We start from the raw sequence: 27,751 nt of genomic DNA, 5'->3' as shown, positions 1-27,751 counted from the left end.
TTCTTTCTGTGGATAAATTCAACTTAAAGGAGAATTAGATGTTTCACAGATACTTATGTGATTAGGTATTGTTATAGGCATGTGTTCGAGGTACTCAGGGGATGAAGCAAGCTTATTCTGTTTATGTTTGAGGCAGAATTCACAGGAGGTACTATTTAGCTATTAACATGAACTCTCTTACAGGTTGAAACTGAGTTTTCAACTCCAACATCAAGGAAAAAAACTCTGTATAACAAAGGTAATTTATTTGTATCTTTCTTTGGTAGCTCAGTTCTATTGTAAGATAGTCTCTTTATTCACATGGTACTAAAATTAGCTGCTTGCAAGTGGGCAGACCTATTCAGTTTCTCATTATTTTCAATTTCATTGAAATTACTTTTAGAAGTATATTAATCTTTTTTATTAAATTTCTCTTTACAGAATTAGGAGAACACTCTGGTATTGGAAAACTTTTCACCAATGCTATGGAGTCTTTAGATGAAGAAGAGAAAGATTATTATTTTTCAAACTCTGATTCTGCATAGTATAAATGAGAAAATATTTCCAGGATTTTTGTCAAGAAGCAGACAGTGTATTTATATCTTTTTTTGGAATACATATTATTTTCCTTATAATGTGCCTTCATATGAAATTGTGGATTCCTTCTCAAAGGTTTTAGGTGTTTGTATTCAGAGTAAAACATCCTTCTGTAGAATGCTGTTCATTGATACAGGTTACTAAAATATAAGGAAAATTGTTTTGCTTGTATACATACTTGTATATTTCTGTTTTTTGAACATTAAAATATTCTAGATAAGTCTCTCTTAAGCATCTGTTTAAGAAAATCATGTCCTAAACAGATTTTTTTAAAAAGCTCCCAAGAAAATGTTGCTACCCTTAAGGGGTAGGGGAGGGGAAATAAAAAGTAGACTGTATTGCTGGCTACAAATTCATGACAACTGTATTAGCATTTGTTACCACTTGATTTTTTCCTTAAAACTTATCTTTGGCACAGCTATGAAACCTATGTAAATTTAGTACTTTTATTAGGTAGAATCAGAGAATAAATTTTGTCACATTAAGCCTTATTTACATATGCAGACATTCATAGTTTACATTTGGCCTTAGTATTAAAAAGACTGGATTAGACGTTCACGTAATTGATCTACCATTATAAAGAGTCAAGTTAATATGCCATGTCTTAATAAAACATTATTTTCCTCCTTTCAGACAGCTCCTTTGGAAATAAACTTTAGCTTATTCTGTCATTCTGTTTTAAAATTTGACAGAATATTTCTCCTCTGGTTACAGTATATATTCACTTACCCTTTCTCTCCAGTTAGATTGTTCAAATAAATTTTGCTTTTAGAACATTTGGATTTGTATTTTGCTGGATCATTAAAATTAAACAGGCATTTTGTTATTGGTTCAGCTTGTTTCTTCAAAAAAATGCCAGAACTTTTAGTAAAACATAATTTTTTTTAAGAATTTAGTCAGTTTATAAAACTATAGGATTTATAGAAACATAAGATTTTACAAGAATATTACAGTTAGACTGAGATCATAATTGTTTCTGCCACAAAGACCTTTAGATGTCTTTGTGGATGGATGGAACAAATGAGGGATTATTTCAGAGTGAAATACTGTTGTAGAACTTAAGTTGCCAGTATTTGGTATAAGAACTTAAGTTGCCAGTATTTGGTATAATACCATGCTGCTTATTAATGTTAATGGATAATGTTAACGTTAACTCCTTTTAAGGAGTTAGAAGGTAGTTATACTGAGAAACAAAGGGATAATTTTGATGCAGCACAGACTTAATACAAACCAAAGAGTGTGGCCCTCCTCCCCCAAATTCCGTGTCCTATTGGAACTGCTTCAATGTCCTTCCTAGTCAGTTTTATTGTATCCCACCTGCCAGGTACCTGGTTAGTCCCATCAGAACATAAGTTATGCTAGGAAGGGTTGAAGTAACCTCCAAAGGACACTTGAAAGCGCGCTTAAAGATTAATCATCAGCAGGGCTGAAAGTTCAGTGCTACCAGTAAGAGTATGAAGGCTATTGCAGCTTAAATATGGATAAATCTCTGTACACAGCAAGCATAAGTAAGTGAAATCCTCTAGGTTATGTCCCTCATACCATGTTAACTTATATTTTGTCTGATGGGTGGACACAAAGAATTTGAGCACACTGTTGTCTGCATGGGAGATGCTGCAAGGTGGTCATCTGCCCAAGTCAATGTGAATTTGCTGAGGTAAGGCAGAGAACCACCAAATGTCCCCACCCACATGCACCGCTAACCCCGTGTAAGAGGAACAAGAAGCAGCAAAACAACATACTGGAACAAGAAAGAAGCCCCTTTCTTCCTTCTACTGACAAAGCTTAAATCATGCTCACTGTAGGTAGAAATATTCAAAAAGTCCAGTCCATTATAGCAAAGCAAGATACTAAAGGGTAAATTTAAGCCTGAGAAATAAATCAATAGCTGCACATCAGCCAACAACTTCTAGAACTTCTTTTCTCTCTGGCTTTGACAGAATTATTGAATAGCAAAACTATGAAATCTGCTAGTCTCAGAAAAATTAAGAATTTATACTACCCCAAGGAAGCTATGTTTACAATTAGAATAACTTTTTAGTGAAAAATAATTGTATCTAGTTCCTGGGTTCTGGTTCTGGATTTCCCAGTAAACTTGAGTAAGTCACTTGTTTGTGGGCCTCACTTCAATCACCTGATAAGAAAAAAAGCAATTTGATTTGGATGAACTCTGAAGCCCCTGCCAAGTCTAAGGCAAGGAGACCTCTCCGCTGTGATGTTGGTTCACCTACCCTACAGTGTAGCAAGAAAAAATAAGACAAACAGAATAAACTCTAAATGGGGGTGTCGGTGGGGGTGGGAATCCATAGTTAAAGGCTGCATTAGCACTAGACTGACTAGAAAGAAGGGCCTCAGATGTTGCAGATATAAACGTGGAGATGTCTGTCTTAAAATATTAATAATATCACAGATACACTGTTACGGGCACAACGAAGTCCCTATTCAACAGCTCATCTATACTAAATTTCCCAAATCTAAGCCAATATCCCACTTCTTTGAATATGGTATTTCAACAAAAAAAAGTGTATGTAAGGTGAAGTTCATAATAACAGGATCTGACTGTACTTGATTGAGACACTTTTGGTAAGATGAACATACTCAGTTAAATTTCCAACTCTACTAATTACTAGAGCATTTATCTCACAATACAGCTACTGCCCTATACACACACACACACACACACACACACACATATACACACTGCCCTTATCCAATATATAGGTAGATTCAGGACATTGAAAATATTCTAGATATTATGATTTATATATAGGAAAAATTACGACCACTAAGTTGGTGGCAGACACCTCAACCTATTAATGCTAACAAATGGCAACCACAGTACTATAATCTTTAGAAAAATTCTAAAATATGTCTCTAACTCTATTACTTCTAAGTTTATTTATTTATTTTGAGAGAGAGAGAGCACAAGCAGGGGAGGGGCAGAGAGAAAGAATCCCAAGTAGGCTCCAATGTGGGGCTCGAACTCACAAACCGCAAGATCATGACCTGAGCCAAACCAAGAGTTGGATGCTTAACCGACTGAGCCACCCAGGCGCCCGCTTTTACTTTCTTAATAGCTCCTTCAGTAAACCTTTTTTTTTTTTTTTTTCAGTAAAAGAATGAGTTTCATAATCTAGTTAATGAAAATGATTACTGAACGTCAGGTTTTCTTTTAAAATAATTTATAATCTATATAAATAAAAATGTACACCACATAAAACAGATGTGGGAATATTATTTTACATATTTTAAACTGATTATCACAGACCACAGCAATGATTATTGAAATGCATTTAGTATTGTGAGAGTTCTTTCATAACCGCACCTTGAGCAGTATCATTATGCATCAGATTGTAGTCTCCCTTGGTTAAGACCATTTGGTAACATTTGCATGTCAAATACGTAGTGAAGATATCTATAGATCTCCTCAGCCTTCTGATGAGTTACTTGTGCACATGTGGAGATTTCTTGAGGTGAGCTGAAAAATAAATTAGAACTTTTTGACTTAACACAATATTCTTACTTGCTTAAAGAACACCAAACATAAGCCTTTAAGAAAAGCATTTCTTCTAAGCATTTTACATCTAGTTAATATGTCCTTAGCATGGTTTAAATAAAACATACTTATTCCCTATATTCAAAGTCACTTATAACAATTTCAACATCTTACCTGGGCCTTTAATTTAAAATAACCCATTTTCTAAAATTTTCCTTTTCAAGCAATATAATAATCAAAAACTAGTAAAATCTATACTGTGATATTTTTCTACTTCTAGAACTAAACAGCCCAGAAATGTTAGAATGCAAGATCAAATACAAGCGCTGTCTAGCTCTCAGAGGACTCTAAGCTCCCCAAAGGCGGTGCCTATCTTTTCCCTCCATTAACGTCCTCAACTTCATGCAGTGACTGTAACATTGGGAAGCAAAAAGTCTTTACTGAATGAGATACTCTAATATGCACTTATACATGTTTAGTTTTTAAATAAAATTTCTATGAAGTAGTTCTAAGAATCATTTTACAGTAACCGTTTAAAAATATTAAGACTGACATACCTGTTAGTCATCTTTCTCACAGAAGAAAACCAGTGACACATATTTAATGCAGTTACATAACTTATATTGGGAATACTTAGATAAAACTGAAGTGCTTCGCATTTATTTCTGTTCACCACTATTGGAACATGAATACCAACATTCTTTCTTTGTTCTACTAAAGACAGTTCCTTTAGCAAATCTGCAGTTTCTTCTTGGCAGGAACTGAAAAGAACTCGGATTCCGGCCCCAATTAAGGTAGTCAGCAAGTTGTCGTAGCTCTTTGTTCTCCTAAACATCTTGGATGTGTCTCCTAAATATTTCATATTTAGGAAAATGCAAACGTGAGTAACTTACATTAAGTAGAATCATTAATACTATATATTAAAATCCCAAGATCTACGACCATTAAGCAAATTAGTGCCACATTATGCTAATGAGAAACCCTACTAGTAAAGATTTAAAGTGACTCTCAAATACCTGGGAGTTAAAATAAGAACTATCTTTATAAGTGTCTTCAGTTGGTATCAAATAGTAAGATGAGTAGGCAGAGGAGAGCTTATATTCCTAGATAATTCATTCATGAAGACCAAGACCATATTACTTATCTCTACAATTCCTCATAATGCTACAACTGATAAGTAACTCAAGTATTGGCTTGATACAAAATCTTACGTATTTATTCTAAGAATAACTCAAAACCCTGCATACCCATTTTAATGTCATCTTTAACTCTTGCCTCTTAATTTACTTCCTTACCTTTCCCATTCATTTCTTTCCATATTCTACCCTCTATCATTTTAGGGGCACTTTTCATTATGGAAAAACAAAACTTTTTACATAACTTCCCCCCCCCCCCCCCGTAACTTTTGCAATGTTACTTTTCTCTTTATTCCAAATTTATTTCCTTTATAAAGGATATGTTGGTGAAGAAGAAATTATAGAATTTTAGCACTAAGAGAACCCAAGAGATCACTGAATATAAAGCCCTCACTTGTCAAATAAAATAAAACTAAGAAAAAAACTTGGTTACTGAAAGTGTGACTTATTCAAGGCCACAGTTTACCAGTGACAGCATGGGGATAAAAAGGTACAATGCTCAATTACCAAACCAATGTTTTACATAAACTATGCTATCTTCTTTTACTATATCCTGTTATGACTGTATAATTCTTGAACTCTTCCATAGTGGCATTTGCCTATATGATTTCACATAATCCTCATAACATCGAAAGATGAATAGGACAAGTATATTATTAATCCCTCAGAGGGAGTGATTTGTCAATGCAACATCACATAGCTGTAGTGACACCAGAACTCAGTGTCTTCTGATTCCATATTCCATGACCTTTACACCATCCTCAGGGCTCCACCTATAATTAAATATGAGCCATAGAAATCCCCTAACTGAAGCTCCTATGCACCTATTTGAGCTACCAAATAAGAACTTAGTGTGTTCAACTGAACACCCCTTGTGCCTCAAATCTGCTCTTCTCTAATATTCATAATTTCAATAAAGAGCACCACTACCTAACTGCCCAGTGACCAAGAAACTGGTCAACACAGAAGAGTAATTCTTGGAATGCCTGGGTGGCCCAGTCAGTTAAGCGTCAGACTCTTGATTTCAACTCAGGTCATGATCTCATGGTTTGTGGGATTGAGGTCTGCTTCAGATTCCATGCTGGTAGCGTGGAACCTACTTGGGGTTCTCTCCCTCTCTGCACCTTCCCCATTCGTGTGTGCATGTACACACTGGAGCTCTCACGCTGTCTCAAAATAAATAAACCTAAAAAAAAAAAAAAGTAATTCTTGCCTCCTTTCACCAACTACTGCTAATCCTACCTCCTAAACCCCCTGAATCCTTGTCCCTTTTCCCACTGCTGCCTGAAAGGTGCTAATCCTTTCTGGGGCTCCTAAAAAAAGACATACTGGTTCACTTGCCTTCAGTTTCTCACCCTTCAACTCTCAAACTCATTTAAACACAATGAGTAAAAAAATACAGAAAGAAACCTATTTATGAAACAAAAACATAAACACAATGACTAATGAAAAGCATGGCTTTGTATAAGTATGAAGTAACATTTATGAGTCAGGTATTTATATTTTAAGAGTTTTCCACATCCTGACAGTAGAAGAGTGAACTAAATAATAGCTGAGTTCCTTTATAGCCTTATAAACAAAAACATTTAAAAACACAAACCTGTTTTTTCTCTGTCCTTTTCCACAATCACACATATTCTTTCAAACATGCTCTGTAGGTACCGGATCTGGTCAATGAGTTTGTTCTTATTGATACTATTTAACATCTCAGACTGAGACCTCCTTTCTACCACCATGCGGTTACTCACAATGTAATCACAGCCATTTAGAGGACAGACCTCTACGTGAATGCCATGAACTGCTCTTAAGGAAGAAATTACTTCAGAACCAGAAGTGATTTCACAACTATCTACAAGAATACAAGTTTTTTGGCCTTCCTGTGGAAGTCTAAGAGAAGCATGTGTGCCAGACAAATGTGGTCTTGAGTTGGAACAGTATGCCATTGACGTGCTAGAATCCTCCAGGGCACTACCAACCTGCAAAGGTGGAAAATATTGGTATCAGGTTAAATATATATTAGTGCCAAAAACTTCTAACACCTGAAGTTGATTTTTTCTTACTGATAATATTATTTCCTTTTTTTTTAACTCTTTTTTTCTTCCTTCAGTATGACCGAAGTGACTATATACATGAAGGACCAAGCTACCACTTCACACCTAGTAGAATGGCTAAAATTAAAAACAAAATAAAACAGTAAAATAAACGTTGTTAGAATGTGAAAAAAAACTGGAACATACATATCTGGTGGGAATGTAAAATAGTGCAGCCGCTGTGGAAAACTGGCGATTCCTCAAAAGTTAAAGAGAATTACTGTATGACCCAGAAATTCTATTCCTAGGTATATACCAAAAAGACCTCAAAACAGACTCACATACTCATTTGCCAGTGTTCATTAACTTTGGAAAATTCTCAGCCATTGACTGTTTAAATACACTTTCTATCCTTTCCTCACTTCTTAATTCCATGTATCTTAGACTATAGGATACAATCCTACAGCTCTTGGATGCTCCATTCTGTTTTTCACTCTTTGTGTTTCATACTGCGTCATTTCTACAGGCCTAGCTTTAAGTTTCTTGGTTCTTTCTGTGGCTGTATTAAGTCTATTGATGGGCTCATTAAAGATATTCTTCATCTGGGGCGCCTGGGTGGCTCAGGTGGTTGAGCGTCCAACTCTTGCTTTCAGCTCAGGTCATGATCCCAGGGATCATGGTCTAGTCAAAGGTTGAGATGAGTTTGGGTTTATTGCTATGATTACCCTAGGTACAACCAGAGGCTTCAAACTCCCATAGTGTTATTTGGATTTAGGGTGGGACAAGGTTTGTCAGATGATTTTTCCAAATGTTCTCTCAGCTTTCGATCTTCTCTGTTTCCTTGTACCTTAGAGAGGTTCTTTCCTCATACTCTTGTCTTCCTCTCAGCAGTTGACTGCTTTTATGTTACTAAGTGCTTGCTAGCCTAGTTGGAGGGAATGCTAGGTGCATGGGGTGGCATGGTGGCAGGACAGGAGGAGAGGGTAAGTTCTATTCTACTTCAGCCTGAGCAGGACTTGTGTCCGTCAGTTCCCAAAACAGGACCTTTACAGTGATCCTGCCCTCCCTTCCCAGGGCTGGAGATAGCTAATGATCTAGGCCCAAGATGTTTTCATGCCCCTGTCTCAGGTACAGAACATTTTTTAATTCTTGCCTTCCTCCATCTGTAAAGGGTCTTCTTCACCTAGGCCCTGAGGAATAGCTATAAGGTCTGCTGGTAATCCCCAGCAGCTTAAAGCTTTTTGTTCTATAGGGGAAATACGGTAGAAGGAACCAGATGGGGTTTGTTGCCTTTCCACAATAATTGCTGGTCACTTCCCCCAAGCCGTGGCATCAGCAAGGGAGGCTTTCTCTGATTCTCAATCTTTCCTGTGAACACCCAATGAGTCTATGGAGAAGAGCCCTCAAAAGGTTATGAACTCCCCTTTTGTCTGCAATTCCCAGGGGTTCTAAACTCTCATGCTGGTTCACTGCCTTTTGCAATTTATTAAAGGTTTAGCTCAATTCCTCTTACCAAATTATACAGAGCCCAGGGAATGTCCCAAATCAATAAGTCTCTCTTTGGAGACACTTGTCTTTCCTTAGAAATGAGACCAATTGGTTGTCCTACACCCTCAGCTCCATAATAGTTTCAGATAAAACCATGACTCTGGAGACTATCCGGCTTTTTTGTTGTTACTAGGATGGAAGAGCGCTCTTTCCAATTTTCTATATCCTAAGCTAAAGATAGAAATCCTAATCATTCAGAAAATAATCTTTAAAATAATTCAGTATTCAATTCCAAAAAGCAAAAAATAAATGTAGTAAAGGAAAAAATGGTACTAAAGATCAAAACAAAAGTACTGGAACTACTTAGTTATTCTGAAGTAGAAAATGGCTTCCTAAACATGACACTGAAGTTCAGGAACCGTAAAGAAAAAATTGAGACTGAATAAAAAAGTTACCTTTTCCTATGGCACAAACCACCATAAATAAACAAAAAGGCAAATGACTGACATGGAATACTGTTTGCAATATACATGACAAAATAGATGTTAACTTTTTTTTATATATCTAACAGTTTTCTACAAGATAGTCTATTTTCTGTCTTCTCAAAACTACCTCAAATTCTTCCCCTCCTAATTTCAAGTGAGAAGAATCATACTACATGGAATCATAGGGTAACAGAAGAAAATTTAAAACACATTTCTGTAAAAATATATGTGTCTTTTTTCACAGTCCCCAAAGTATTACTAGCCTGAATCCAGTTTTTAGTTAGAGCATGCCAACGTAGAAATGTAGCTAGTGCTTAGTGGTTTTCAAAGTACTGTTCATAGACAGATCTTTCTCAACTTATAATAAGATTACCTCCCAATAAACCCATCATAAGTCAAAAAAATCCTAAGTAGAAAATGCATTTAAAGTAACCTACCAAACATCATAGCTTAGCAAAGCCTAGCCTGCCTTAATTGTGCTCAGAACACTTATACTGGCCTATAGCTGGGCAATCATCTGATATAAAGCCTATTTTATAAGAAAGTGTTGAATATCTCAGGTAATTTCCTGAATACTGTACTGAAAGTGAAAAACAGGATGGCTGTATGAGTACATAAAAGTTCTAAGTGTATCAGCTGTTTGCCCTTGTAACCATGTGACTGGGAACTGTGGCTGCCAACATGATGGGTATCATACCGCAAGTTGCTAGCTCAGGAGAAGATCAAAATTCAATATTTGAAGTATGGTTTCTATAGAATGCATATTGCTTTCACACCATCATAATGTCAAAAAATTGTAAGTTGAACCATCATGAATCTGGGACCATATTACCTACCTTGACCCTTGGGATTACTATCTTTATACTACAGTTGAGGATACTGAGGCTCAGAGAAATGAAGTAGTCTCTATTTCCCCAATCTATTACAAGACTTAACCTAGTCAACCTTATCCTAAGTATGTCTTGAAGAAATAACTTTGTGCAAAAAAGCCTGGGGACAATTTAAAACTGTAAACTTCAATTTAAGTGCCCCTGGGTCAACACTGAAGCATGTTGCTACAGCACAATGGCCTGAAACACCCGAATACTACAGAGAAATAGAAGGTTAGGTCTGGGTCTCACTCCAAGATGACAATCAAGGAAAGGAATCAGTTATATACAGGTAAGGGATTCCTGTTACTAAACTTTTAATTAACCCCTATTTAACTACTATAACTATAAACTTATTAAACTATAAGCCCCTAGAACTATAAACTCTTAAAAACTAAAAGTGGTTTTAGGGATGGATTATTTCAGCAATAATAAGACAAGGAGAAGCAGGAAACTGGAATACTTAGCCATTCTAAAAAGAGAAATTTAAACGAAGGAAATCAGGTAGTGTCCCTAACTCTTCTCCTCAATAAAGACAGTTACATATCTGAAGCCTTCAGTGGGGAAAAGAAAAGTTAATCTGTGGGGAATTAGTTCTGAGCATGTAATTTCTGTTAATTTTATCTTGTAGGAAGACTATTTTCCTATCTCCTTTTCATAAAACTAGCAAGTTTCCTTACAGAGTTTTACTAAGAAAACTGTGATCACACTTAAAAAATTAAAACCTAAAGGCGCATCTGAGTGGCTCAGTTGGTTAAGCCTCTGACTCTTCATGTCCGCTCAGATCATGATCTCACGGTTTGTGGGTTCAAGCCTCACATAGGGCACTACACTGACAGTGGGCACTATGCTGACAGTGTGAAGCCTCCTTGGGATTCTGTCTCCCTCTCTCTGCCCCTCCCCCACCCTCTTTCTCTCAAAAATAAATAAACATTAAAAAAATTAAAACCTACGCATCCTTATACAAATTAGCAATATAATTTAGCGTGCTATTTTCTTGTTTGAAGAATTTCACCACTTGGTAATTTTTGTTTGACCTAGTTATTTAATACAAAACACAAAAGAAAGCAAAACAACAGGGGCTCCTGGCTGGCTCAGTCAGAAGAGCATGTGACTCTGGACCTTGGGGTTGTGAGTTCAAGCCCCACATTGGATGCAGAGATTACTTTAAACAAATAAATAAATAAACTTAAAAAGGCAAAACGACAAAAAAAACCCTTTCGGTAAACATAAGGCTTTTTCTCTAATTTGATTCATACCTTCAAATGAATTGGAAATTTTCTACAGTCTTTCTGTGAATCAACAGTAGGGAATGGTGGTGAAGTACGTTCAATTTTATTACAGCTCCGAGGTTTGAGGTCTGAGACATCAGAAACTGCATCTTTTAAAGTGAGAGGTATCTGTCCTCTCTGCTTTGGTGACTGATTAACAGTTGGATCAGAATGGTCCTTGGACTGCAATGAAGACCCAAAAGGCACTCTATTGACACAATGGTCCTGCTGTTTGCTCTTATTAACAGTGCTTGGGTTAACCACAAGACTGGATTCTCTTTTATCATTTACATTGTTTTCTTCCTCACTCGAGTCACCGGGTAAAATAATTCTGGATAATTTTTTTTTTGAACGTGCACAATTTTGTCTCATCTCCATTTGTTTTAGCTTTACTGCACGTCTGGTTCTATAGTTTTTGCTCCCACTTGCAAGGCAATCTTCAGTTATTATGTTAAAATCAACATACACTTCTTCTTCACTTGATTGACTTTTATAAGACTCATCTTCATCAACACAAAAACTGTCTTCTAAATAGGTTTCGTCTTGCTCAGGAATCTACAGTAAAAATACAAATTAGCATATTATAAATTTCTTTCATAAAATCAGTATGTATTTAACATTCTTTTAAGTACATGAAATCTTTATGATTATTTCACTTACTTCATTAATTCAGTCACTTGTGCTCAACTACCATAATACTGAGTATATGCTTTATGGAAAAAAATGGGGAGACTGGGGTTATAAAAAGAATGATTTACTCTCTAGAAATGTACAGTCTCTTGTAGGTAGCCAGAAAAATAAACAATTTATAAACAATGTGATAAGGGCTACATAACAAACACAATGGAAGTACAGAGATACGAACATTACACCAAGCTGAATACTGGCAATTTATTAACAAAGAAGACTAATGTGAAAATGTTGTCCATAAATCAAAAATAATCTATAATTTTAGAAAATAACATCTTTATAAAAAAGAATTTTTTTTTTTTTTAAATTTTTTTTCCACGTTTTTTTATTTATTTTTGGGATAGAGAGAGACAGAGCATGAACGGGGGAGGGGCAGAGAGAGAGGGAGACACAGAATCGGAAACAGGCTCCAGGCTCCGAGCCATCAGCCCAGAGCCTGACGCGGGGCTCGAACTCACGGACCGCGAGATCGTGACCTGGCTGAAGTCGGACGCTTAACCGACTGCGCCACCCAGGCGCCCCTATAAAAAATAATTTTTAAGACAAATAAAAGAATAAAAGAAAAAATAAGAAATAAAAATGTAACTCATGATTAAATTCCATTCACTTCTTTTAAATATTCTCCTAATTGGAAACCAATTCAACAGTATATTCTAATTAGCTCAAATTAAAGATAGGGTAATTTGATCAAATTAGGACTAAAAGGGATTCTGAGAATTCATCTAGTCCACCTTTCTGAGTCAGAGCAGAAATTATCCCAAATAGCTCTGACAGTCCAGTACTAGAAACAAAATGGAGACTTCATTAACAGGAACATATCTCAACATTACCATCAGGAAATTCTCCACTGTATTTCTATAGTTCATACCTGTGAGAAAATATTTATGTTGTTATGCTTCTTACGGACCATTTTATACCGATTGTTCATCAGTGGACTACGCAAAGACTTCATGTAAATAGCTCTCATTTCAGAATCTGTGTAAAGATAGTAAGAATTTCAAGTAGCAGAATTATTTAAATGAAAACCAGTAGAGTATTTAACTTTGACCTATTCCAAATTCACATAATTCAAACCTGCAGAATTATTTTATACAAAAGATATTTAATGTATATCGAAACAAGTTTAAAAACAATTATTAAAAACTGTAAAGTTAGTTTTGCCTTCAAAATCAGACCATCTGGTTGCATGATTGTGACAATTCATTTAAGCTCTCTGCCTTAGCTCTGAAAATGAGTATTAAGGTAGTGTCTTTTCATGAAAAATAAATGTGTATGAAAATCTGAGGACTGTACTTGACTTACAGAAAGTACTAAATAAAACATAAGACATCCAGGCAAAAAAGAAAACATATGCTTAAAGACATCAAAAGACACAGCTAGGAGGTAAGGTCGTTTCATAACTTGCTGTCAAGCAAAAACTGGGAAACACATGAGTTTCTATTTATGTGTACTTTCAGGGTTATAATCAGAGAGCAATTTTATTTTTGTCTCTCATTTTCCATTACATTTTTTGGAGTGATTAAATTAATCAACTTAGGTTATTTTCAAGGCTAACACTAATTTAATGACCGCACTGCTTGGAACAAGATGTATAATTTTTTCTTTGAATAATATTCCCCTTCCCTCCATTCCATAGCATAGCTATCAACTACTAGGTATCCTCCTGATTACCTATCCACTCCTTACTCATGCTAAATCCCTATAAACTTAGTGAGACTTTACTTCTAGTTTCTTATTTAGAAGGACTCAGGATCTAGGAGCTTTCAGAGACTTTTTTTGTTTTATAGATTTTTTTTTTTAATTTTTTTTAACGTTTTATTTATTTTTGAGACAGGGAGAGACAGAGCATGAACGGGGGAGGGTCAGAGAGAGAGGGAGACACAGAATCTGAAACAGGCTCCAGGTTCTGAGCAGTAAGCACAGAGCCCGACACGGGGCTCGAACTCACAGACAGTGAGATCGTGACCTGAGCCGAAGTCGGATGCTTAACCGAATGAGCCACCCAGGCGCCCCTAGATTTTTTTTTTTTTTTTGGTAGAATGTATATACAATAAAATGCATCCTCCTTCAGGATACAATTCTGTCTTGACAAATGCATCATATGACAAACAATAATCTATTTGCTGTCCCTGCTGTTTTTACCTTTTCCCAAATGTCATACAAATGGAAAAAAAAAAAAACAAAACTTTGAAATCCTACATATTTAAAAAAAATTTTTTTTACTGTTTATTTTTAGAGAGAGTGAGACACAGAGCATGAACAGGGAAGGGGCAAAGAGAGGAGACACAGAATCAGAAGCAGGCTCCAGGCTCCAAGCTGTCAGCACAGAGCCCAATGCGAGGCTCAAACTCACAAACCATATGATCATGACCTGAGCCGAAGTCGAACGCTTAACCAACTGAGCCACCCAGGCATCCCTGAAATCCTACATATTTTAAATGCACTATGTCTAAATGGAGTTTCAGGGATGTCTGGCTGACTCAGTCATAAGAGCATTTAACTCTTGATCTAGGGGTCATGAGTTCAAGCCCCATACTCAGTGTAGAGATTATTAAAAAAATAACTTTTGAAAAATTAAAAAAATTAAAATGGAGTTTCAGATCTCCTTACTCCCTATCCTAAGGGCTCCACCTGTAGCCTGCCTAATATAAGACAGCAACAACTATGTCCTTCCTGTTGCCCAAACACACTGACTCCTTTTTTTCTCTCAAATCCATCAGGAAAACCTGGCAGCTCTAAGTATCCACAATCCAATCTTTCTGACCCTGGCACTGCTACCACATTGGTAAAAGACTGTATCATTCCTTAGATTACTGCAATGAACTTGTAATTGGTCTCTTCTCCCACCTTTGCTCCCCTGAAGACCATTCTCAACAGTGAAGCTAGAGTGATACTACTAAAATAAGTCAGACCATGAGCTGGACATTGCTTGTTGTCTTTGCATCAATATTCCCCGCCAGATTAATACTGCAAACCTTCAAAAGTCACTGTTACTGAACATTAAGGGCATAGTACTAAGAAACCTTATTCTGCAAGTCATTTCAGTATCAAGGGCATAGTACTGAGAACTTAAGTCTCTAAAACCTTTTTTTTTTTAATTTTTAATGTTTGTTTTTTTTTTAGTTTTTGAGAGAGAGCGTGAGCAGGGGAGGGGCAGAGACAGGAGACACAGAATCTGAAGCATGCTCCAGGCTCTGAGCTGTCAGCGCAGAGCCCAATACGGGTCTCAAACTTGAGAGTACAAGATCATGACCTGAGCTAAAGTTGGATGCTTAACCAACTGAGCCGCCCAGGTGCCCCTAAAACCTTTTTTTCTCTCAAGTAGAGCTTGGGAAAATTTGCTGTCTTACAACATATCAGACAGTACAGGAGCAAAATAAATGGCAGGATTTGTGAAAGATTAGAACACTGAAAATCTCACCAGAATCTTTCCTATTTCTATTACAGCCAATTGGACTCATCTGTAATTAATATATATAAGATCTGCTCAAGCATTGTTTGGAGAGAATGTTTTCCAAAAGCAGATCTCTCTTACTTGGCAAATTTAATAAACTTAGGTTTGTATCTCACCTGTTTTTAACATTCAGCATTGCTCAAGTCCTCATCTCCTTCTAATCTTTGATCAAATATCATCTTCTCAATGAAGCCTACCCCTAATTACCTTATTTAAAGTTACACCATGTCCATTGTTAATACTGCTAGCTCCTCCCACTCCAAATCCTCATCTTACTCTTTTTTTCATTTTTATGTAAACTGTTGTGTATACTGTTTATCTCTTTCCATTCACATGGAAGCTTCATAAGGGCAAGGATTTTTGTCCACTGATACAGCTTTTTCAAGAACTTTACACAGTACCAGCACACAGTAGTCACTAACTACTTGTACAATGAACATATGACACTGAGCCAACCAGGTCATTCTGGTAAGATCTGATCAAATTAGCAGAAGCCTATAAGCAACCGAGTCTAAAATAAAGCAAACATTACAGAATTTGAATGAAAGTGACCAAATATTTCAGACATACCAAATTTTCTTCCTTTATAACTCAAAGATCTTTAAAAACTAAAATATTTAAACATAATCACGTTAAAAGCACTGAAAACTAGAAGAAAAAGAAGCATCATTATATCATTTACCATTTATATCCTGTGAGAGTTGAGTTGCATCATTTAAGAAGTCAAGTAATGAGGAATCTTGTTCATTTTCTGACTGATCATTTTCATCTGATGAAACATACTCTGCCTCTCCTTGGGAAAGTTCTGCTTCGTCATCTAAAAACTTTCTAGCTGCAAGCTGTGACAAATTAGAAAACAAGGAAACACACTTAAGAAAATAATTTACTTTCTTACATAACTGGAAATAGTTTTGTAAAATGGATTTCTTGCCAATGCTTTAAAGAAAAAGAAAACTTCAAGAAGAAATGCCAAAGTAGCACACCTATTTAAATTTTCCTCTGATAACTCTACTGTAAGTAAAATACAGTACAACTCAGCATGTCAGCTTGCTGGATGTTTCTTAATAAGCAGAGAGTTTCCCAAGTCTTCTGGCTAATTTTTGCCAGGAAAAATACTGCACCACAAAAAGGTTGATTACGAAAAGAAAAGGTGTAGGGGTGCCTGGGTGGCTCAGTCGGTTAAGCGTTTGACTTTGGCTCAGGTCGTGATCTCGTGGTTCGTGAATTCGAGTCCTGCATCAGGGTCTGTGCTGACCGCTCAGAGCCTGGAACCTGCTTCAGATTCTGTGTCTCCCTCTCTCTGCCCCTCCCCTGCCCTCACCCTTGCCCTCTCTTCTCTCCCTCTCATAAACATAAAAGGAAAAAAAAAAAGGTGCTGAGGATTCTTTTCCAAGGATTTGAGTATCATATAGACATAAGAAAAATGATGTACTGACTGTAAAAACAAATAATCTAAAACTCAGATTTCTGTCTCTGTATTTTTTCAGTTTGAATCTTAAATTTTCACTAAAGTTTCTTCATTCAGTCATTCAAAATAACAAAGCACTGAAAGATAATTTCAAAACATAAAAAGAAACTAAACTATCACACCTTGAGATTTTAACTCCAGTAAAACAAGTAAAATTAGAGTGAAAATATTTTTAATTTTTGGATTTTTTCCTATAAAGAAATTTTAACAAGAAATCTACTAATGTAAAACCTAATTTTTATTATTAATACATATGATATATGGGTGTGTATATATATATTTAAATACATATATATATATATGAAAATGAAAAAAGTTGACCTTAAGGTGACTCTGTTTCTTTTGGACTTTGATGCCTCTGTTTGCATTCCTGTTATGACCCCTGAAGTCTTCTAACTGTGGATGTTGTTTGTGAAAATTGTCACTCTCATCACTAGATGAAAATTCTAACTGTAATAATTCAAAAAATGTCTTGCATAAGAAAATATAATTGAGTTGTATTTTAATGTATTTCTCACAGGTTTTTGCTTTTATTTTCTTTTTCTTTTTAAATAGTTGACCTAACATTTTTTGTTAGAAAAATAAAATACTCTCACAACTCAAAGCCATGTTAAAAATACATAATACTTAAGAATTTAAAAGTGATGCTAAGTACTAAAACACTAAATTAGGTACTACTATAGTCTTCATTCAATTTAGTATACATCAAATGCATATGATGAATACTTATAGTTTTCATTTATCTCCTCTAGAAGATCCTAAAGGGCTGTACAAAAATTAATGAAGACTATAAATATAACTCTCAGAATCAGTCATCAACGTACAGCCCTTTCCAACCAAGAAATGACTAAAACCATGACAAATTTTGACAATGAGGCCTATCACTATATCTCTTCAGAACAACATAAAACCAATCAAAACAATCAAAAGTTTACCAAAATAATTTCAAGTAACAGGAAAAACTTTAAAATGGATTGATCACCAGCATTGTCAATATTTTAATTCATTTATGATGAGGCAGTCAGACATTCCAGTTAAGGTAGCAAGCTAAAGCAATTTTTCTAGTGTTATAGGAGTATATACAAAATAAACATGAGCTGATAACATTTTTAATAATTTTGCAGTTTCTCCTAAATTGCATTAGAGAATTAAAATACACAATATTACCTAATCTCAACTTTTAGTTATCAAATAGCTATAAACTGATAACAAATGAACATCATTAGCCTTCAGACTTGCCCTCTACCTAAACTGCAGATTCAGTCCTGCCAGACAATGCCTGCCACTGTCACATCACTATTCCACAAAATCCTCAAACTCAAACATGCTCAACACTGAATTTATCATCTTTTTGCCTTCTCTAAATTTGTGAAACATATTCCAAACAGCCCTAGCCAAAAACCAGGGACTCATCTTGAACTCCTTTCTTTCCTTCTTTCAAACCCATTCAGTAAGCAAATGAAAGAATAAGGCCTTCCAAAACTGACCCAAATTTTTCTGCAATTTTACTTCCTGGCACTCTTTGTCTTTACAATCCAGTAATAAAGAGATGCTATTTCCCTGCTTTGCGTCATTCATTAAGCTGCTAGCTTTCTTGGCAAGCCTTTCCATTGGCTTACTACCATATATGCTCTAAGGTATTTATATCTTCAAGAAACATTCCAGAACTCCTAAGGACTAAGCTAAAGGCTTATAATTTTTTATCATTTATTAAAGAATTATATTGAAATTATCTGTTTACTTATCTGTCTCTCCTGTTAAGACTGTAGGTGACTTTAGACAATTCCAGGATATCATACTTATAGTAGTACCCTGAGCATCTTACACAGTAGATAGAGAGCAGATATTTAGTGAACTGAAGTGTATTGACTAAAGTAAGAATAGTTTTTAAAGAAGTATAAATTTGAAACAGAAATTCCAATCACATAGGAATTACTATTCTTGTGTTAACCATATACCTATTAGATCAAATACACCTACATTCACCTACACAAATATTTTTCTTGTAATATTTACTCTAAAATAATTTGAACTACTATGCATTATCTATTATCTACTTACTCTGTTTAGAGGAACTCTGCGCTTTTTCACAGCATGAAGTGGGGAAGCAACTTCCCCATTTTTCTCATCCTGGATAAAGTAGATAAATAGATAAAAAGTTTTAAAAAAAGACTTAAGTGGGGGCGGGGCAGATAGGGAGGAGAAAGCCTTTATATAATCACATTGTTGTCATTACTGACTCACCTGTGGGGATTCTAAAACATTTCCTTTTGTTTTTTTACTTTTTCTTCGGAAAATCTCATCATCTTCACTTTCACTGCTTGTTAATTGTTCATCTAAAATTTATTAAAAAATGAATCTGGTCAATAGATTTAAGTTCATCCACAACTATTTTATTGATTGGGTACATTATTTAATGTTAGTTTTTTTTTTTTTTAATGTTTATTTTGAGAGACAGCATGCAAGCAGGGGAGGGACAGAGAGAGAGGGAGAGAGAATCCCAAGTAGGTTCCATGCAATGCAGCAAAGACCCCGATGTGGGGTTTGATCTCATGAACTATGAGATCATGACCTAAGCTGAAATCAAGAGTCAGACACTTAATTGACTAAGCCAGCCAGGTGCCCCTGATGGGTGCATTATTTAAAAAGAGTTTTTCAGAAGTTTGGCCAAAAAAATCAGCAGGAGACAGAAAAATAAAACAGAGCCAGTGAGGAAATTAAGAGGATAACTTTTGCTAATAACCACATATTTAACTAAAATAACATTTGTATAAATACGTTAAATTGCCCATAGTTGGTAGTTAAATATAATGCTAGAAAAAGTTTTAATGAAAATCTGACATAAAGATAGGAAAAATGATCTCACCCATTAAGAGACTTAATATTAAAGTGTTAAAAGCAAATACTGGAGGCTCAAAGGTAACATAAACTTGGTAAAAATATAAATGTTAGAGTATATCCAAAACTATGCAAAAGAGTTAATTTTTAAAAATTAAACATATTTCGGGGCGCCTGGGTGGCGCAGTCGGTTAAGCGTCCGACTTCAGCCAGGTCACGATCTCGCGGTCCGTGAGTTCAAGCCCCGCGTCAGGCTCTGGGCTGATGGCTCGGAGCCTGGAGCCTGTTTCCGATTCTGTGTCTCCCTCTCTCTCTGCATGCTCCCCCGTTCATGCTCTGTCTCTCTCTGTCCCAAAAATAAATAAAAAACGTTGAAAAAAAAATTTTTTTTAAATAAATAAAATAAAAATTAAACATATTTCCAGACCTTAAATAAGTTTTCATCTTAAATGAAACATTCATAAATCATGTCCTTGATGCCAATGAGAATAACATAATAAAAGATTTACATCTCAATAGATGCAGAAAAAACATTTGACAAAATACAGCATCGTTTCTTGATAAAAACCCTCAAGAAAGCCAGAATAGAAGGAACATACCTCAAGATCATAAAGGCCATATACCAAAGAAAAACCCACAGCTAATATCATCCTCAATGGAGAAAAGCTGAGAGCTTTCCCCCTAAGATAAGGAACATGACAAGGGTGTCCACTCTCACCTCTGTTATTCAACACAGTGTTGGAAGTCCTAGCCTCAGCAATCAGACAACACAAAGAAATAAAAGGCATCCAAACCGGCAAGGAGGAAGTCAAACTTTCACTCTTCACAGATGACATGATACTGGAAAACCCCAAAGACTATACCAAAAAACTACTAGAACTGATCCATGAGTTCAGCAAAGTCACAGGATATAAAATCAATGTTCAGAAATTGGGTGCATTTCTAAACACTAATAATAAAGCAGCAGAGAGAGAAATCAAGGAACCAATCCCATTTACAGATGCACCAATAAACATAAAATACCTAGGAATAAACCTAACCAAAGAGGTGAAAAATCTATACTGAAAACTATTAGAAAACTTATGAAAGAAATTCAAGAAGACATAAAAAAAAATGGAAAAACAATCCATGTCCATAGATTGGAATAACAAATATTGTTAAAATGTCAATACTACCGAAAGCAATCTACACATTCAATGCAATCACCTGTCTAAAGAACACCAGCATTCTATACAGAACTAGAACAAACAATCCCGAAATTTGTATGGAACCAGAAAAGACCCCAAATGCCCAAAGCAATCCTGAAAAAGAAAATCAAAGCTGGAACCATCACAATTCTGGATTTCAAGCTGTATTACAAAACTGTAATCATCAAGCCAGTATGGTACTGGCACAAAAACAGACACTCAGATCAATGGAACAGAATAGAGAACCCAGAAATGGACTCACAAACGTATGGCCATCTAATCTTTGTCAAAGTAGGAAAGAATATTCAATGGAAAAAAGTTTCTTCAGCAAATGGCTGTTGGGAAAACTGGACAGTGATATGCAGCAGAATGAACCTGGAGCACTTTCTTACACCATACACAAAAATAAACTAAAAATGGATGAAAGACCTAAACATAAGACAGAAAGCCATCAAAATCCTAGAGAAAGCAGGCAAAAACCTCTTTGACCTCGGCCACAGCAACTTCTTACTTGACATGTCTCTGGAGGCAAGGGAAATAAAAGCAAAAATGAACTACTGGGACTTCATCAAGATAAAAATCTTCTGCAAAGAGAAGGAAACAATCAGCAAAACTAAAAGGCAACTGACAGAATGGGAGAAGATATTTGCAAATGACATATCAAATAAAGGGTTAGTATCCAAAATCTATTAAGAACTTACCAAACTCAACACCCAAAAGACAAATAATCCAGTGAAGAAATGGGCAAAAGACATGAATAGACACTTTTCCAAAGAAGACATCACGAAAAGATGCTCAACATCACTCATTATCATGGAAATACAAATCAAAACCATAAGGAGATACCACCTCACGCTTGTCAGAATGGCTAAAATTAACAACTCAGACAGCAACAGATGTTGGCGAGGATGAGGAGAAAGAAGAACCCTTTTGCATTGCTGGTGGGAATGCAAACTGGTGCAGTCACTCTGGAAAATAGTATGGAGGTTCCTCAAAAAATTAAAACTACCCTAAGACTCAGCAATTACATTACTAGGTATTTATCCAAAGGATACAGCAGTGTTGAATTGAAGGGGCACATGCACCCCAATGTTTACAGCAGCACAATGGACAATAGTCAAAGTCTGGCAAGAGCCCAAATGTCCATTGACTGATGAATGGATAATGATGTGGTGTGTGTACATGTATGTATGTATATATATAATATATACATATATGTACAATGGAATATTATTCAGTGATCAAAAAGAATGAAATCTTTGATTTGCAATAACGTGGATGGAATGAGAGTGTATTATGCTAAGCAAAATAAGTCAGTGAAAGACAAATATCATATGATTTCACTCATGTGAAATTTAAGAAACAAAACAGATGAACATAGGGAAGGGAAGCAAAAATTAGATAAAAACAGAGAGGGAGACAAACCATAGGAGACTCTTAAATACACAGAACAAACTAAAGATTGCTGGTGGGGTGTTGAGTGGGGGGGGGGGATGGGCTAAATGGACGATGGGCATTAAGGAGGACACTTGCTGGGATGAGCACCCAGTGTTATATATAAGTGGATGAATCACTAAATTCTACTCCTGAAATCATAATAATGATTTGTATGAAAATAAGGAAAAAAAGAAAGAAGAAAGAAAGAAAGAAAGAAAGAAAGAAAGAAAGAAAGAAAGAAAGAAAGAAAGAAAGAAAGAAAATAAACATGGAAAGTAAAAAAAATTTTCAGAGCAAACTCATTTTACCCTACAGCCTGCTACAATAATCTATACATAAGCTAGAATTGAGTTCTGTCACGGTACTTAAATACTACTAAGTCATTTTAGTACCAAACATCTATCACTATATTTTCTAGTGTTCTACAAGTGTTTAGAATTAGATCACAGAAAGCCAGAGATTTCTCTGGAACTTCTGTGGTCTTATCTCAGTCCTCCAAATACAGTCTTGTTTCTCAACTTTTTTCAACTATTTTGCTATATGAATCATCTACTTTATACTGTTCCCTCCAAATCTTACACTTCCTTTTCCCTTTGTTTTCATTTTATAACCAAATTCCCTATTATTTTCAACATATTCAAATTGTAAATATTCCTGAAGAGTCAAAATGAAAATCTACATTAAGAAATCTACATTACCAATCTAACCCAGTCCACAATTCTGTCATCTTCTGAACCTCCTAAATATCCACTATCTTATTATTTATTTGGTAGTTATTTCCACAATTTACTATGATCTTTTCAAATGTATATGTCACACAATTGTTTGGGTTTTCCAGCCAAGGGGCAGGGGCCAAAGGGCAGGAATGCCTTTCCCATGGCATGCATGCCATAAATATATGCAGATAAAATACATCTTTTATTAGTAAGCATCAACTTAAGAAATACATATACATCAATGATCTCATTCAATACACCAAATATTGAAAAATTACATTTTGAAAAATTACAGAAGCTTATGTAAATTATTCTAGCAAGATTTATGTGCTTTATTAAGATGGAATCTTACCTTCAGCAAGATGACGGGATTGACGAAGACTGATTTGCTCCCTGCTTTTAGCCTTTTCTACAGAAAGTCCTGAATCATCAAAAGTTGCATTCAATATTTCTTTGAAACTTTGTAGATCTACTTTTCCCTTATTAGAATCTGGTGTCCTAGGCATTTCCTTTCTCTTAGAAAATGAGTTCAATGTGTTTGATTCAGAAAGTGGTGTACTCACAACTTTTTCTCCTACTGGCAAAGAAAATTGAGAATAACCAGGAGACATAAATTCTTTATTTTTTGCTGCACTCAGTGGAAATTGTGCAAAATTTGGACTCCACTTATCTTCACTTGATGGGAGAGTAATGGTTCTACTCGTAGAACTAGCAACATGATTTTGTGGTATTACTGCTTGATTTGAAGCATAATTTGCATCACTTATCTCCTTAATATCTAAACACCTTTCAGATAGATCTAAAAACTTATTATTTATATCTGATGCATGTTCTAATATTTCATCATCAGAATCTGGACTACAAAATCCTAAATCAAAAGTAACAGAGAATAAATCCTTAGAGCAGTCAAAAACATATTCATCACTCTTCAGGTTTTCCTCATGCACACCTCTCAAATCTTGATGAGATTTCCAACTATTAGTATCACAGATAATTTGATCTTGGGGTTCAGAATCATTGTCTAACAAAAGTTCATCAGAAATTAAGAACTGAGAGACAGGTGCCATTTCACTTACAGCAGGTTTGTCTGGCACACAAGAAAATTTATATTTATTGTTTGAGGGAGAAAGGCTCACATCATTAAACTCTGCATTAACATCTTTGAATAGTGGTAAACTCTCATCCTGATCAGTGAGCAGTATTGGGAGGCCATTGCTATCCCTATAATTTTTCTTTTCAACTAAATACTTTGGAGGGCCTATGTTTATTTGAATATGACTGCTGGATACTAAATTTTCATTTATATTATCTTTATGTACTTCATCAACATAGTCATTGAAGCTTGGGTCATCAGAAATTTTATCATTAGTTGCACTATAAAAGCAACTTTTTGCAAAAGCATGATTAATAGATTTAAGCGAATTCAATTCTAAATCCTGTTGAGAATTTACAGGTGAATATGACATCATACGGGTAGATATATCATTCTGTAAATACTCAGTGCAGGGTAGGAAAGGCAAATTATCAAGTTCAGAACCCTTAACAATTTCATATTCCAAATTTGAGAGTCCAATGAGAGGTGGAGGAGAATGAGACAAAAATCTCTCTACATTAACTAGTACCTCTTCCGTTAATGAATGACAATTATAAAATCTGTCATCTATTCTAGTTATACAAAGTTCTTCCTCAAATGGAAGAAATAAGCTAGATGAAACATATTTCTCATCAATGAAACTGTTATAACCAGAGTCTAAAAAATTTCCTACAAATGAACTAGATTTATTTATGAATTGACCTTCCATCAATCCACGTGGCTGATGAACAACATTTTCACTGACAGCACATACGGCAGCAGCAACTTCATCTATATCTGAGGCCCTTTTATCATTTAGTACGTCTACCTGAAAAATATTTTCAACAGTAGCACCGCCATCAGTATCTAAAGAATCCATAACAACATCATTATTTTCTTTTTTAGGCTGATCTTTTTTCAATTCTTTAGAAGATTTTTTCTTTAAAGAAGCAATTTTAATAGGTTTGATTTGAGTTTGTTTAAAAATTTCAGCACATTCTTCATCAGATTCTGCCACTGAGAATGAACTGTCTTGACTTATATTCCTTGAAAATGATGATTTCTTGTTACTAGTAAAGGTGCCATTGGCAAGAGGATTGTATCCATTCTTGGAAGCACGAAATGTTGAACTAACATCTTCCATTTGTAAATAAGATATAATTTCTGATTCATAGCTGCATTTTCCCTAGGAAATCGGAAAATGAAAAAGTCACAAGAAAACAAAAGAGCCAATACTAAACGAGTTTACTTTATGTTATTTTCCAAACAGTATTACATTATTCAAATAATTTTCTCTTATAACTTAAAAATTATTCTAATAAATCAAACAAAATTATAAATGACACTACTGTATAATTATCATAAATTATCTTTAATCAGTCAATATTTTTGCATCCTCAAAATTTAATACATGGAAGACCCACAATAACTGTTTGCAGAAAGAACAAATTTAATAAACACATAAGATTATAAACACTAAGTTTTTCACTTCTAACATTTAGTTGAGCAACTATTCTAATTTCCTAAAAAAACCGATATTTAAGTAATTAATGTATATAAATGCAAACAACATATATGTATGTTAAATTTACTCTCTTGATAAAGGTAAACTAAGAACAGCTTTTAGAGCATCTGAAATAGATGTACCGGTACATCTATTAAGCTGTAGGATGGAATATACTATTTTTAACAAATTTCCCAATCAAGAACTCTTAGAGTAAATTTGTCTTATTTATCTCTAAATCTAAAACAATAGTCCCCCTCCCCCCCCCCCCCATTTCTGACCCACACTTCCCTCTTCCTCCTGAGTGGCTACTTTAGTTAGGATTCCTCTACTATTCAGGGACTGAGCAATTAACTAATTTTTTTGTATAATAAGTACACTAAGTATTCATTTGAGAATGTTTGTCTCCCTGCTGGTGTCTATGCTTCCCACAGACAGAGTATTTCATTTAGCCAAATGATGTATAACTGGGCCTGGGATAGAGGTGGACATATACAAGTGCAGATTTTATGGGATCCACAAATAATTACTTTCTATATGTATTCATGAACACTAGCTAATAATACAAATAGCAGCTACAATCTATTGAGTCTGCCAGTTACTATTCTAAGTGCTTTACACATATTAACTCATTTAATCCTCACAACCCTATGAAGAAAGTATTATTGTTATCCCCATTTTACAGATGAAACTGAGGTCCAGAGAGGTTAAGTAATTTATAGATACATGAGTAATAAGATGTAGAGTTAGAATTCTAACCCAGACATTTTGGATTTCATACTTATAGTAGGTTCATCATTCTGATTCTCTCAAGGAAGAAAATCAAGAAACTACTCAAGTAATCAATAATTCTCTAAACTACTACCAGGATCAAAGAGACATACACCAAATGACCTATGTGATGGAGAATATTTCAATAAATCCCATTCTAACAAGAATCCTAAACTAGCTTTACTAACAGTTTATATAAATCATTAGTATATTAAATTTTTACTCTGGTTTATCTGTATTTTAGATGATATTCTTCTAATTAAGTCTACTAACTCACCTAAGGCAGAAAACTGGTTCCCTATTAAGATCACTAGGAACTTTATAAGAAACCAAAATATTCTAACTATCATTATTTATATTAAACACTTGTTTCTTGTAACTTCAAATTAAGAAGAATAAATATCAAGTATTCTAGTTTCACCATCATATCAGTAAGAAAAAGTTACAACAAACTCTACCTCTTCATGTCTCATTCCTTCTATCATTTGCATAATGCTTATAAAATGGTGGCAACGATCTGAATGGTCCACTTGATACGTAGGAAAAGGATGATCCTGCCATACTCTCCAATCAGATAGAGAGAGTTGATGAATTCCAATGGCTGGGTCTTGAGTCTTGAATAATGATTTAAAAAATAGCAAAAATGATAAATATACATACTCAGATTTCATAAACTTATTTAAAAAAACAGTATAATCAGCCTACTATAAATAATCAATTGATTTGGGTATTTTGAACTAAAAACTCAGGAGAATAAAGAAAAATAAAATAACAGTTCATGAGTTTGAGCCCTGCATCAGGCTCCGACTGACAGCACATAGCCTGCTTGGAATTCTCTCCTTCTCCTCTCTGCCCCCTGCCTCCCCCCCTCTCTCTCTGTGCCTCCCTCACTCCCATACTATTTCTCTCTCTCTCTCTCTCTCTCAAAATAACTTAAAAAAAAAAAGTTTTACATAGTTTCAAAAAAGTGTACAAGGATACTCATGACAGCATGATTTTGTTAGTAACATATTAAAAAGAATTCCAAAAACACAACAGGAAAATAAGTAGTGAAGCAAACTATGGTATACTACAGAGTAACATAACAACCATGGAAATTATGCCTATGGAAATGCTCATATAGTAGAAAGTAATTGGAAAAATGCAGACATTATGTAAATACACTACAGTGAAATAAAAATATATACACAATAAAGAATATAAAGAAATTAGTTCTACAAACTTAGACTTTAATATTCTTTTTAAACTGTTTACATTCTTAAT

General features: G+C 35.0%; 2 protein-coding genes across 8 annotated transcripts in view; one reads left to right on the top strand and one right to left on the bottom strand.

Annotated features, from left to right (window-relative positions):
- The window catches only part of MIS18BP1 (MIS18 binding protein 1), a 57,364-nt gene extending 56,012 nt beyond the window's left edge, over nt 1-1,352 (top strand). For all 5 annotated transcript variants that reach the window (XM_042989630.1, XM_042989628.1, XM_007097543.3 and 2 more), the window contains 2 exons: nt 184-238; nt 421-1,352. In XM_042989630.1, coding sequence (XP_042845564.1) covers nt 184-238; nt 421-524 — 159 coding nt within the window. In that variant the 3' untranslated portion in view covers nt 525-1,352. The remainder of the gene's footprint in view (nt 1-183; nt 239-420) is intronic.
- Nucleotides 1-27,751, bottom strand: part of FANCM (FA complementation group M) — a 71,059-nt gene that overhangs the window by 1,582 nt on the left and 41,726 nt on the right. For 2 of the 3 annotated variants that reach the window (XM_007097542.3, XM_042989624.1), the window contains 11 exons: nt 26,947-27,102; nt 23,494-25,399; nt 19,208-19,299; nt 19,025-19,093; nt 17,285-17,413; nt 16,178-16,334; nt 12,910-13,016; nt 11,340-11,906; nt 6,809-7,184; nt 4,630-4,921; nt 3,797-4,054 (listed from right to left, as the gene is read on the bottom strand). In XM_007097542.3, the coding sequence (XP_007097604.2) occupies nt 3,916-4,054; nt 4,630-4,921; nt 6,809-7,184; nt 11,340-11,906; nt 12,910-13,016; nt 16,178-16,334; nt 17,285-17,413; nt 19,025-19,093; nt 19,208-19,299; nt 23,494-25,399; nt 26,947-27,102 (3,990 nt within the window). In that variant the 3' untranslated portion in view covers nt 3,797-3,915. Of the gene's footprint in view, nt 1-3,796; nt 4,055-4,629; nt 4,922-6,808; nt 7,185-11,339; nt 11,907-12,909; nt 13,017-16,177; nt 16,335-17,284; nt 17,414-19,024; nt 19,094-19,207; nt 19,300-23,493; nt 25,400-26,946; nt 27,103-27,751 lie in introns of those variants that run through there. The other variant, XM_042989623.1, reaches the window with a different exon arrangement.

Source organism: Panthera tigris, chromosome B3 (genome assembly GCF_018350195.1).
Source record: "Panthera tigris isolate Pti1 chromosome B3, P.tigris_Pti1_mat1.1, whole genome shotgun sequence".
Taxonomy (NCBI): domain Eukaryota; kingdom Metazoa; phylum Chordata; class Mammalia; order Carnivora; family Felidae; genus Panthera; species Panthera tigris.
Note: the sequence above shows the minus strand (reverse complement) of the source record. Positions and strands in the feature narration are given on the sequence as shown.